This window comes from Poeciliopsis prolifica, unplaced genomic scaffold (assembly GCF_027474105.1).
Source record: "Poeciliopsis prolifica strain line A6 unplaced genomic scaffold, Auburn_PproV2 SCAFFOLD004, whole genome shotgun sequence".
NCBI lineage: Eukaryota > Metazoa > Chordata > Actinopteri > Cyprinodontiformes > Poeciliidae > Poeciliopsis > Poeciliopsis prolifica.
This window is the reverse complement of record NW_026562379.1, coordinates 12,010,317-12,024,142: the sequence shown is the minus strand read 5'-3', so window position 1 is coordinate 12,024,142 and position 13,826 is coordinate 12,010,317. Positions and strand designations below refer to the sequence as shown.

The 13,826-nt window shown below is 40.1% G+C and overlaps 1 protein-coding gene across 2 annotated transcripts in view; it reads right to left on the bottom strand.

Moving 5' to 3' along the window:
- Window positions 1–2,080: 2,080 nt before the first annotated feature.
- Window positions 2,081–13,826, bottom strand: part of LOC129359424 (SPRY domain-containing SOCS box protein 4-like) — a 28,263-nt gene continuing 16,517 nt past the window's right edge. For both annotated transcript variants that reach the window (XM_055029046.1, XM_055029047.1), the window contains exons 2-3: window positions 12,824–13,709; window positions 2,081–3,299 (exon numbers count right to left, since the gene is read on the bottom strand). In XM_055029046.1, coding sequence (XP_054885021.1) covers window positions 3,172–3,299; window positions 12,824–13,532 — 837 coding nt within the window. In that variant the 5' untranslated portion in view covers window positions 13,533–13,709 and the 3' untranslated portion in view covers window positions 2,081–3,171. The remainder of the gene's footprint in view (window positions 3,300–12,823; window positions 13,710–13,826) is intronic.

Genomic DNA, 13,826 nt, shown 5'->3' with positions numbered 1-13,826 from the left:
CACTCTGAGGATTATTTGTCCTCTGAGGATTCCAACACGCTGTGAATAAATGGGAAATGGCAGCTTTTAAATGGGCTTCCAAGAAAAGCAGACTGGATTTCCCGGTTGAAATTTAGGATTTCTGACCCTTTCGGAGCAGTCAGCCTCATCACCATGTCCATATAAGACTCTATAAAACTTTGGCCTTTTTTTGTTTTCACCAAATAAATGTTGATCAAAGAATATTTATTCACATGGCTGATTTCACCTGATTTCAATTGCTGAAGCTACTCAAACCACACAGAGAGAATAACACTTTTCCCCTTCTACATATCATAAATTAACAAAGATTCACATTTTGTGCGTTTCACCAGCCACCTTCTGGCTTCATTATTGTCTGTCAAATAAATAAGTCACCTTGTTACACTGAGAGGTATAGTGTGGAAAAGAAGAGTCATCTCTCTGATTTGGCAAAGACAGGTTATTGCTTTGCAGGCATCACAAACGCTTTCAAAATGGCAGCAGTTAATAATTAAAAATGATTTTGAAGTGGTTTAGCAAAGGTTTGGACTTCAATCTTATAAATATATGGCATGACGAATTTAATTACAAATCCTCCACTGCAATTAAATTGAAACAATTTTGCAAAGAATGTTGCTGAAAATCCTTCCATAGTGATAAGACTAAATGCCAGGCACTGCAAATGCTAGATGACACTTGTTGCTTCCAAACACAGCACAACAACTTGTTAGGTTAAGAAGGGAAAATACATATTCAATAAGGACACAGTGGTCTGCAAAGCATGTTTCACTTAACTGAATCATCACTTAAAACTTTTTTGTTTCCTTTGTTGCTTTTGAAAATAGTTCAGTTTCTGCAAAGGACAAATCCTAAGAAAACTATCACAGGAGTGCTGATGAAGCTCATGTAGTGGGAGAAAAGAAAATGAGTGGAGGCAGAAGGAAAGACAGCACGGTAAATTTAAAGTGAAAGTTCAATGTCAGGAGGAACTTAAATATGGATCGAGTCGAGTCACTTCGAACTAAATCAGACAAGTTGTGCGCTTCACCTTTCAGGCTGTGTTCAATAATCCTTTAAAGGGCCAGTACTTGCATTATTGAGCAGCTCTGCATGCTGAGGGAGACATTCTACAGCTGAGGATCAATGGGAGAAGAGAGTTTTAAGCTGATCTAGTCTGCTGAAACTTGTGCTTCATTCCTTCTGTCTGAGTGTTAATGACCACTTTCTCAAGTCAGTAATCACTCAAGTCTGCCTCAACACATTTTAGACATTTTTATTGAAGCATTAAATATGCACATCCATCAGTTGTTTTGCATTAGCAGTTCTTCTCTCCTAAGTAGCTAAAAGCAGAGGATGCCTCTCTGGGTGATTAGGTGTTAACAGAAGCTGCACTTTTAACATTTACAGATTTTGTGCTGGAGGTTCTGAGTGCATCTGTCTCCATGACAGTGCTTCTGTCATGGAGACGGTAGACTCTGATGCTGCCCCCCAAAACAGCCAGGATCAGCAGCAATGACTTCTCCTCAGTCAACTACGACAAGGCCTGAATAACATCTTGCTGCAGTAGAATTCCAATTTTAAAACCCTTTTGCTCAAGACCAGAATGAGCCTTTTTATATTTTTCAAAGTTTGGTAGAATCCACCTTTTAAACTGAACTGCTGTGCAAGAGTCAGGGTGACAGACCAAAATACATAAAGCCAACTTTATACCCATGACCACAATTTATTGTGATAGCCACCTTGTGGCAAAAAATAAAGAACAAATGAAAGAATGAGCCTTTTGAAATATTGCTTAAGAGAAGACTCTTAAGCAAGACTCGTTTTTATTCCGCTTCATATTTCTGGCTTATTTGTTGAGATATTGCTTCAACACTTTAACAATGTCTTTCTCATGATGCCATACGTCTCATTAAGTGCACAAGATTCCCAGTAGATCAATTTCAATGTCACAAAGAAATAATAATCATTATTGGGGTTCAGGAGAAAGACTGTAATAAAGCAGCTGCAAAAAAAAAAAAATAATAATCTTCTCCAACCCTGATATTTGCCAAAAAGAAATCCCACAGAGCCAGTGTTTGTTTAGCAGTTTTATTTTTATTTACATTTGAAAACATTTTCATGGTAGCACATTCTTCAAACCTATGCATGCGAGATATGTCCCACAGACATATTTAAAAATTTATGAAAAAAAAAAGCAAATTTGAGATAAAAACTAACAGTAAAACAATGAAACCTACAGGTTAAAAAAAAGCAGCATTTTCAACTCTGTGGCAGAAGAAAAGTTGTGTTGTGACAGAAAGTAGTGTGCTTTTTATCCGAATGCTTACTGTGGCGGAGCAGGCACATTAGCAGTTGAAGACACAGCTTAATCTTCTGCTTAAGAGCGAGAGAGCAGGATAACTGCATCTGCACCCCTTCCAGTTCAATAAACCTAAAAATCTCAAACTAGCAGGAAGTGGCAGAGACGCACGGAGAGAGAACCGCCGACAGGAGAGCAGATTTTAAACATTCAGACCAGTATGGAGGAACCACATTCTACACCATCGTGTTCTTGCTACCGACAGTGCAGACTATGTTTCCATATACCGTATGTGTATGTGATCTGTGCGTGCGCATTAACAAAAATAGAACAGTATGTGTGTGAAGATGCACTCTCCCTTACCTTCTCTCTCTCTTTCTCTCCGATGGCTAGCAGGGAGTGTTGTCCCCACAGGAGCCCACTGTGTTGTTGGGAACATAAATATAAAAACCGACATGTCTGAGAGGAAGCGTCCTCAAAGAGGCTGTGCAGAGCAGACAGTCGGTGTAAACCACATGGCGTAAAGGCTGTGCTGAATAGGGGTCGACTTATTTATGTCAGCTTGATGCAAATCAAATCATTTCATCAGCTCCGTTAATAACGTCTAAGTGAAAAAAGGTGAAGTATATAACCACTAATATATTTTAATTTTTTTTTTTTTTAAAAAGCTTAAAAACCAAGAGATGACATCCAAACTGAAAACATCCTAAAGGTGTAAACAATCCCCTGCTTCTAGCACTTCTTAACCACCTGTTTCAGGTCAACGTCGCTGTGTTACATCAGCAGATTTCTTAAGTCCAGTTTGGAGGCAGCAGGTGGGCCTCTGCGTTTTGCTGCCTGGATCCCCAACATGTGCATGTAGAGGAGAGCAATCACTGGTACTGGAGGTAGTTTTTCAGGGTCTGCGGCAACGGAAGCGTCTCGATGTGTTGGATGCGTTCCCGACCCAGAGCGAGTCGAGCTACTCGTCTGCACAGGTCCATGAGGGGAAGGGGCTCCGCTGCGAGGGACAGGAGAGAGCAGCATTTAGGGTCCAGTTCAGTCCCACAAACCCCTGATCACAGCTAGACTACATAACACACTTCCTACACACGTGCGTACACAGCACAGCTGACCTCAGAGCCTCGTTCAGACATTTACATAATGAGATCCGGAGCCATGCAGAGAGCTCATCATATGGCTCACAGAGGGAGCTTCAACCACCAAGATGTAGGGACAAAAATCTAATCAAGTAAGATGACAAAAATGAGACAGAACCTCACAAATGTATAATACAACCATAAATGTAAATATTTTTCACAGGTAAACCAAAGAGTTCATTACTGTGTAATTTAATCCCAGTATAAATTCAGCTGTCCTTTAGAAATCTAAAAGGTTTGTTAGAGGAAAAAAACAGCAAAGAAGACAGCTAAGGAGACTAAAGAGTGAAGAATAATTTATTACATGCCTAAAATAAATGTATTTATTTCATTTTAAAAATGTTCTATGCTTTAGTAAATTCTCTGTGCTGAAGTTTATCATGATTCAATTAAAAGTCAACTCCACCCATCAAACCCATCAAATTATAGACATGCATGTGTGATTGGCTGCTTCAAAGAGCATTTGTTTGCTATAAATAAGGTTAATATTTTTGTTAGAAAATGCAAGAATAACTGAAATAATTTATGAGTTTAATTTATTTATTATAATTTGGTACTCTTTACTGTATAGTCAAGCAGAATGTTGTGGAAAAAGCAAATTGGGTTCTAAAAGAATCTTGAACTCTGATCATCTCAGAGTGTTGATCAATCCATAATTCTGTCTTTCAGACAGGCAGGCTGGGCAAAGAGAGCATTATTTTAGAAACGCACAAGAATCTTGTGGTAATTGGAGGAGCTGTAGAAATCCACAGCTCAGGTGAGAGAATCTGCTGACAGGACAGCTATCAGTTATGCTATTCAAAAATTCTTTGTCTCTGGAAGAATAGTAAGAAAAAAAAATCTATAGGAAGATATTTATTTGCAGCCAACCACACACCATGTATGGTACGGGACGATGCAAAAATGTGGAGGAAGAGCCTCTGAAGCTGAATTTTTAGCCCGCATGAAAAATACTAATCTGTCTGCATCACTCCACAGACACCATCAAGACTGGCAGCATCATGCTTTTTTCTGCAGCAAGAGGAGGGGAACTGGAGAGGGAATCCAAGGCAATCTTGAGAGAAAACCTGCTGGAGACTGCAAAAAGATAACTAAATAAATAAAAAATTACAACTGAAAATGTGTGGGTAGAATATTCAGAGTCTATTCAATCTGACTGAGATAAAACTATTCTGTGACACTTTGAATATAAATATTCAATGGTGGTGTAGACTTAAAACGCTTACAGCTGAAATTGCAGCAAAACATTCTACGAACTACTGACTCAGGGGATGAATACTTACTAATACTTTTCAGATTTTAACTGGGCAAAGCTACATTTCACATCTAAGCACTACTTTGTGTCACTCCATCTCCCAAAATCCCCCTACAATACACTGCATCCTATTAAAATATGCATGCATGAAATCCAAACTGAATAATCTATTTTTCCCTCAGTAGGGGAATTTCAGTGCATCAGCAGCAAAGTGACACGCAAACAGAAGAGCACAGATACACACTGATAAGAAATAACAGAAATGTGCCGTTGCAACAAAAATTGAACAATTGTTAACTTTGAAATAAATGGGTGTTGAATGAACTTATGACATCAAATGATAAGGATGTAGAAATGTTGCAAGACTGGTGATATAAAACACATCTTTGTAAACCATTTTCTGTCAGGACTAAAAAGCTCCGATATCTGGCATGTCAACACGTCACGACTGTGGACAATGTGTGACAATGTGTGCTCTGAAAGAAAAGTCAAGTCAGACTTGTAACTGCTGCCCATTTACCACCAACAAGACGTCACCATCTGGATGCACTATTAGGCTGAGGAGAGCCCTGATGCACCGGTTTCACAAACAGTTTGAAGGACATGGTCAGGCCGTCACACATATGCATGAAAACGTTAATACACACCTGACCAAGTAGGTGAACACAAAAAATGGTTAACCTTCAGGGAACTGAAGTCCACCATTCTTGCTTTAACCAAGCAAGAATGGTTTGCTGCCTTTTTGTGAAACTGACCATTTTAACTTTATCCCATCATGATGGAGTTTATCTCCATAGCGACATCTCACTCTAGCACGTAGCTTTGACTTGTGACAACAGTGCCATTAAAGGGTGCCGTTAAGCCATCCTTTCATTTCCCAGTTCGTCATGAAACCACATGTGCAAACGCTCCATCATGAAGCATGTAAATTATTAAAGCATCCATGATTCACTTACAGTGACAAGTCAAATTGTGCGCCCTGAGAAAGATCCATCTGCACAGTTAAATGTTTAAGGCAGAAATATTTTATAAATAACATTTAAAATATGAGCACAAACATGAGTCCTCTGTGACTGGCTAAACTATTTCTCTCAACAGTCTATTAAAAGGCCCACAGACGACCACAAACTGGAGCATGCATGGAAGCAGACTGGAATAAGAGACCTCAGCCATCACTGCTGTCCCTGTTACAGGAACTCTGGATGCGGCAGTCAGCAAAGAGGGAGCAGCAGCTTCACTCAAGGCCACGTTTAGACAGGAATCTTGTATGAACGGGGCTATAGAAGCTGATTTCTGATTGTTTTCGTGCTAAACCTTGTTGTTTTCTCTGTACGCACTGATGAAGTCAGTAACTTTTTGCCACGCTTTGTTTAAAGGAATTTTGAGGGCAAAGACTTTGATCCATTATGCTTAGATATACACAATGAAACATGAAGGGACTTGTTGAAGATAACGTAATAATTAATAGTCACATGGAGGTGATTTAAGAACAAAGACAATGTGAGGGTTTATGCAGGTATCACTATTGAAACTAAAAACTTTTGACTAAGATCTTTTCAGGACCATTATAAATACAATTTAAGACCTATATCACAACAGATGGAGAAAAATGTCTGGGATCTTTTTGTGAATCTTGGCAGTGCTTCTCACATGGCATATTGCTCTAACTAGGTCGCTATCTAGTTAGCTAGCCAGCTAACTAGCTAACTTCATTCTGTGACCGTCTTGGATCACAGAATAAAAATGTATGCCACAACGTCTTTTGGAATGTCCCACAAAGAAAAACCTACATAGAATGAGAGATTAAATAGCATTGCCACAACAAAATTGAAGACGAGTGACCAACATATTTAAGGCCAACTTATATTTTTTTTAAACATTTTGGGCATTTCAAGGTCTTGTATAAATATTTTTCAGAAAAATATATTTAAGACATTAAGGATGTAGATAAAGAAATAAACCAACTAACACCTTGTAGCGACACAAGTTTGTCCTCAAAGAGATCCTAGAACACTGTACCCCCCTCAAGCCCCATAACATCCTGTTTGGGAAGTTAGTATCACTAAAACAGCTCCAACATATGGAAAGTTTCCATGACATCCACATCCTCATGAGAAAAGAGTGTGAAGTCACAAATGCACATGTTCATTAGAAATCTAGAGAGCCGAGAACTGTCTTAGATATGTGGTTAAAATATCCTTACATCAATGATGAGACGTTCTCCATTCTGCTAGTGGAACAGATGAATTTCTGTTATTCCAAGAGCTGTTCACATAGGACAGGTTTTCTGACTAACGTAGCACAGCTGAAGTGCTGCATATGCCTCCTTTGGTGAAACAAAGTTAATTATCGCTCCATGCACAGTCTCCTCGTTGGGGGTGAATCACTGTTGCTTGCGGTGATGCTACCACAAACACTCGCATCACTTGGCAGCGAACACCTGAGGGTGGCAGAATGGTGATGATCCTACGGACTGAAAACCAGCCAATCACTGCTGCCTCCATCACGAGCTGGTCTCCATGGTAAGGGTTGCCTATGGCGACAAATGGCCCTGTCAGACAAACTGATGAGCACCGACGGGAGGTGCACGCTCCATCAAATGGTCTGAAGGAGTAGTGGTGCTGTGAGTGGTCTCTGTTGTGGTTAACAAGTCATTTCTGTTGGGCTCAGTTTGGACCACAAGCTTTTAATCGAGACTTGTCAGAGCAGATAAAACACGTGCCACATAGAAATGTCAACTGGAAGCATTTGACATTTCTGTTTTACTCCAACTTCACATATTGCAGATCATTGCTGCAATGACATTCTAAATCAGATGCAACTGGATGCTAATCACAGCTTATTCTTTGGGACCCATATCATGATGAACATTGAAATGAAGACCATCTGTTCTCAACCATTTACTTCTCTATACCTGAAGCCCCTGCATGACACAGAATGAAATGGCAGGCTTAATAATTTATCCTATCTCATTCTTAGGTTGACTGGTGGGCCTTTTTCACACCTTCATCCCTCTCTTTCCACCAATCCATCATGCAGCTGTCAATATCTGTAAGCTTCCCTTTCTCACATCTCTTCACATCTTTTCCGAAGCAGGCAGAGAGACTTTCTGACAGCTTTATGGCACCAAAGACATGATGATGCACTGCTGAACCACGCAGGCTGGTGGGCGTGCACACCTAGCACCTCGTTGAGAACAAAGCAGAAGAACAGAGTATAGACTCTGTGATGGCGGGACGTCAGTCAGTCTGTCCGCAGTCATGTGAGATTGCTTACAGTCGAGTAGTGAGAGTTCCTTCCAATTCCTCTCACTTTCACACATGGAGCTCAGTGAATATCAGAGGTCAGTTGGGCATCGCTCAGCTTAATGTGCGAGACAGCACAACCCAGTTATGTCCAACTTAGAACTCCTACCCAGTGTTTCTGCCTCAACTCATTAAGAAAAACGCACTGAGGCAGCAGTGTCAGGTACAGACCTCCAGGCATGCTTATGCATTATACTAATGCAACACTATTGGGACCATCTGACCCAGTTTTAAGATCCTAGGTGTACATAACACCCTGGAAGGTGTGGGAACGCCTGAGATTGAAAAAAAATAAATAAATCTTCACAAATTAGTAAAAGGGGGACAATGAATGTGAGATATATTTAGGAATGGACAGAACCAGATCATTGATGTTTGAAATAAGTAAGAGAACCAGGAGGAATGGAGAAACACCAACACACAGAACTGGAATATCAACCAGGGAAAGACTAAGTTAGAAAGCCATGTCAATCATGGTTAATGTAGTTGCAAGCTGATAGAAAGTTCTGGCTATGCCCATTACTAGAGTTGGCTAAGGAGTTCTACATAGTTTGCAGGTTCAGGCCTGCACAGCATTATGAAATCATGCCATTGCAATATTGGCAGTATGACAATATCTGAGATAAGGGAAAGTGGGTTAATACCAAACACTACAGACAAATTTGAGGTGTGAGAAACAATAGACAGTGAAAGCATACTTAATGGGTTTAATTGATCAAAATGTTACCTATAGGAGCCCACTATAATTATGTGAATTAGGTTCTTGTTGTAAAGCTCAATAACTAATTCCTTCAGCATTAGTATGACCAATAAATGCAGTAGAACAATATGGACAAAAGATTAGGTTTTTTCTTCCTGTACTGGAAATGAATTATCATAAAAATGGTAATTAGCCAGTACTTCTAGTGTGCTTGATTAAGTCCAAAAGACCCTAAAATTCTTCAAAGCATTCAATCATTCACGCAGTACTGGTAAGCTGCTTGAATGACCTTACCAGCTCATTCATGCAGTGAGAAAATATTGAAATTATTCAGTTAAAAGTGGGAAAATAGCACCAAGACAAAAACAACCACTTCACACCTGTTTCAATTGTTTTTTTCTTCCTTCATGTAAAACTGAGTCATTATTTTTATGTATCTATTTTTTTTTGTTTTCAAACTCGCAGAGGTGAGTCTGTCATGCACTGACAACACAAGTGGAAAACTGACCACCACCAGCAGGCAAGGCAGATGAAATGCCTTGCCCAAGAATACAACAGAGAGGGGCTCTGACTGGTAACCCATCAATTACAAGAGGATCTCCTTCCACCACTGCCACAAATTATGGCAAAATTGTTTCAAATTTAAAGTCTTGTTTATAGGGCAACATCCGTTTCACCACAAACGCGAAGTAAAAAATCTTCAGTGTCAATTATAGTCATCAACAAGGGAAAGACTAAGTTATTCTGAAAACAAAATAAATCAGAGCAACAGGACATCATGGATTAATAATGTTACTTTCTGAATCAGCAACATATTGTAATAGTCACATCTGCAGAACTTAACCTTGCTTTTTCCCCTCATGTTTGAGTAAAACCAGAAAAAAAATACCAAACAAATTTACACCAAATATTTTCTTCTAAAATTAGTGACACCAACTTCAACTTGACAATCTGAATTATAAACTTTACCTTTATAATTGTTTTTGACATTTTCTGTTCTTCAATGTAATAATTTTATTGCCAGCAAAACTAGCTAGCAAAGTCCATTTCGAAAATGCAAATGTCTTTGAAATGGATATTTGAAATGAAGTTATTTTTTACAGTTGAGTAAGAAAATCAAATTGCAAAGCATTTGTTCCCGCCATCTGACCTTCTACAAAAATTGCTGAAATGATTGATGAAGTAATTTTGAATTGTGACAGATGGGGCCTTTTTGTCAGCATTATGATCCTCCAAGAATGTTGAATCATTTCAAGACAATGTTAACTAATTTTGATTTTTTTCAGAAAGTTTTGATGAGGCAACTTTGAATTCCATTCTACTACAAAGCCTTCATTATGACACTTATCTTCATTCTGTGGGCTTTAAACATGTCTGGCTATTTAGCAAGAAAAGATTGGCCAACAAACACTGTCAAGGTCTTGCAACACTGCTACTGGTCCAAACTGTTGTCAAAACATGTCGATTCTGCAATATTATTGCTCTCCTAAAGTACAGATAAAAACTCAAAACAAGTCTGACTTTGCAGACTCTGCATTATAGCGCCATATAAAATCATACTGAGAAAACAGAAGTATCTGAAGTACTCACTACCAAAGAAAAATATGAATAAAATCTTTTAAGTAATACAACTGTCTGTAGTTGCCATGACAATCATATTCAGCACACCTCCACAATTTCAAAGGCAACTACTAAAACACTCATGCAATCTGCATGCCTTTAGATCAAGTCCAGCACGATCATGTGTTGTGAACAGTAGTGATCCAGAGGCCAAAAAGCTACAAAGCAGACTTCAAAAGATCAATTAAAAAGGCCCATCAAGCCACAAGTCAGCTAAACCATTTCCACAGCAACTTGCCACCACAACTAGCTTTTTAATTACTGAAAGAAAGGATTAGTGTTGAAAAGGAAGAAGAAGAAAAGAGATTGTTAAAAAGCAGGTGGGAGGATAGAGAACACAATGACAGTTGGGTCATACAGGATTCATTTGCAAAAGGAGGACAAGGATGTCACCCCTCCCCACAATCAGGTGTAGACCGGTTTGACCCAGCCTGCCACCATTATGCCATCATATTCAACGGTGCAATGTCCAAGTTTGTATTCGTGCCTTACCATTTCATGTACTAATTTTCTCTAAAAACATCTGAGGCGTTCCACACAGGTAAACTACATCTACTGATTAGATTGCAGTGGGTTTCATTTGTGATGGATTCATATTGTTTGAAACACTTTACATTTTATTTCTACAACTTTGAAATACTTGCTTCATTTCATAGTTGGGACCGTTTTGTAGGGCTGAAACAATTCCTTCAGTGTTTCTAGTACCTCGATTATTAAAATTCTTTGAGGAAAGTTTATCTGCCTCGAAGCTTCATTAAGTTATGTTTTATTATTTAGCGCACCGTGTCCGGGCCAGGTTATTAGTTGCATTGCACAGCACTCACTTCCATTTGAGTTGTTGACGAAAGCTAAGTGTTAGCAGCGTAACGTCCAGTTTTCAAGTTCGCCTTGGGAAGATTTTATCAATTCATGATGTCTGGGTCTTTGTCGTTTTTCGACCAAAAAGCATCCTTAAAATGACTGGCACAATGCCTGGAGTATGGTAGTCTTCTCCTAGAGCTGCTGCCTGGTGGCGGTTCAGAGGGAACAGCGGGAAAGAGCGCTGCAGGTATATTTATACAGGTGAGCAGATAGACTGTACACTGCGGGTGGCTGCGCATTAGATGATTAACGCAAGTGTAGCTTTACGGACAAACTGGGAAATGCATTTCAGATCATCCAGATCTCAACAAATGGGTGGCAGAGCTCATTGTGGCGGCACATAGCTGGTAGATGTTTCGGTGGGACAAACAAAGGTGTCAAATCCTGTCACTAATGTGGACACAAACACTATAAACGTTTAGACAAGTTAATCTTAAACTCACTGAAGATGAATACATAAATCAAAAGCTGGAGTATAGACCATTTTTTAAGCACATTTGTGAGCCTGTCTCTTTATTATTAAATTTAATATAATTTCTGATTTTTGTATAACTTTTCTTCAGATCAACTTAAAAAGTGAGCCATTGTTGTTACAGGTTAATTTTCTAAACTACATAAAAGTTATTGTTGGCTCAAATGTGAAAAATTGGACTGTTGATATGCAACAGCAATATAGCTGTTATGTTAGATTTACCAATGTTTTATTTTTTTATCCGATTACTTGAATAATCGTAAGGATAATCGATTGATTACTCAATTATTTAAATATTTGTTTACAACAGCCCTTCTATTTTGTGTGGATCTCACAAAAATATATAAATTGCACTGAAGTTTGTGGTTGAAACGTCACAAAATAGGGTAGGAAAACCTTTGCACAGCACTGTCAACAGAAATACCAAATCCAAGAGTTTGGCTGATATCATGCAAAAGAGGGGGAGTAAACCCACAATGTAGGACTTCACGCCAAACAACTCCAGATGTTAATCTTAGTGACACATTGGGACATCCTCCAGGACTTAACTGTCTGCTGTCCCCACCACAGGTTTGTGGCCCACAGCCATGCAGCGAAGCAAGACTTACAATGATTGCTCTTGCAAAACTTTGACAATTCCACTAGTTGGAGCAGCATGGGAAAGAAAAACACTGAAAAGGTCAAGTTGACACAGACTTTTTGCAATGCGAGAAGAATTTCCTTTCCACATAAAACATGCAAAGCACTGGAGGCTATTTAGCAGGTGGTTGTAAATCTGAACAAGAAGGTTCACTGAGGCAAAAGAAGCAACGGCAGTTGATCTGTACAAGGCTGGATTCCACTGAGTGATCCAACTTAATGGAGACTGTTCAGGGTGACCATGTACCACTACAGAAGCGCACTAGAGCAGTAGTCAGGTACAGATTCAAAGCTAGCACTAATGCCTGATATTGGAGATTATTCATTTTTTAGCTCCCTTCTTTCTTCATTCGTGAACAAGATCCCGAGATACTTAAACTCCTCCACTTGGGGCAGGATCCATCCATAAAAGTAATGAACAGAATCGGTGACAAAGGGCAGTCCTGGCAGAGTCCAACTCTCACAAAGTAATTAAAACATAATAATAATAGTAAAATAAAAAACAACTTTATCCAGTTAACACTTTTACTTACGATCTAGTCCATTGACGTAGCGGATTGATACTTCACAGTGTCCCCAGACTGCACTGACGATGGGATACAGTCTCTTTCCCTTTAAGCCCCTGAAGGCCACTCCTAGATATTGTCCATCGACCATAAAGCTTAGCGTCCCTTCGTCCATGTCCAATATTACTGTGAGACAGTCTGGGAGAACAAACGACTCATCTGGCTCCAGAAAACTGGGGTACGTGGGCACAGAAGAGGAACCAGGTCTGTTCTTTCCATCATGATAAAGTCTGTTTCGGCCAAGGTCCCACCCCCAGGACTCAGAGTCTGAGCCTACTAGGGCTGTGTAACCAACTGAGTGTAAAGGTGCTTCAGCAGTAGCCACCCCTACTACAGCATGTGTGCCTCTCTGTCTGGCTGGCCAGTGAATCCTCCACACGTGTAGGCCACGGGTGTAGCCAACCTTCCCTCGAATGCAGTCTGTGCTCTGAGCCACGGGATGCCTGTGAAAAGTCAGCTTGTCGTCCTCCTTGACGAAGACATTGAGCGATCGGTCGTCAGAGTTCCAGGCGTGGCGAAGTTGTGTCTCAGCAGTGGCTGGCGGCATGTCGAGTAGTAAATCCAGTCTGGGGGGCCGACAGAAATCCGGACCCCGTAGTTCGCGACGCACTGGCCGATACGAAGACTCCCCGCGTACATCCACTGACTTAATGCTGCCAGAGATCTTCTGGCCCATGGTTTAGGGGATCCAAGGGAGAAGGGGATAGAGGGGAGGGAAAAGGATGGACAAAGGGTGGTGATGAGGGGCCCGTAGGTCCGTACGTTACCTCATGGGCGCACAGAGATGATGTGAGGTCAGTGTGGAAAGATGCTGCTAGGCACACACAGTCTTCAGCCTGAGGGGACCACAACCCTGCAAACACACAGAGACATGATCCTAATTTTTTGTTCTGAATTGGTAAGTCAAGAACAAATAGTTTGTCATTCTTCCACAAAGGGGCATTGTTTTAGCCTAAAATTAAAATGTTCC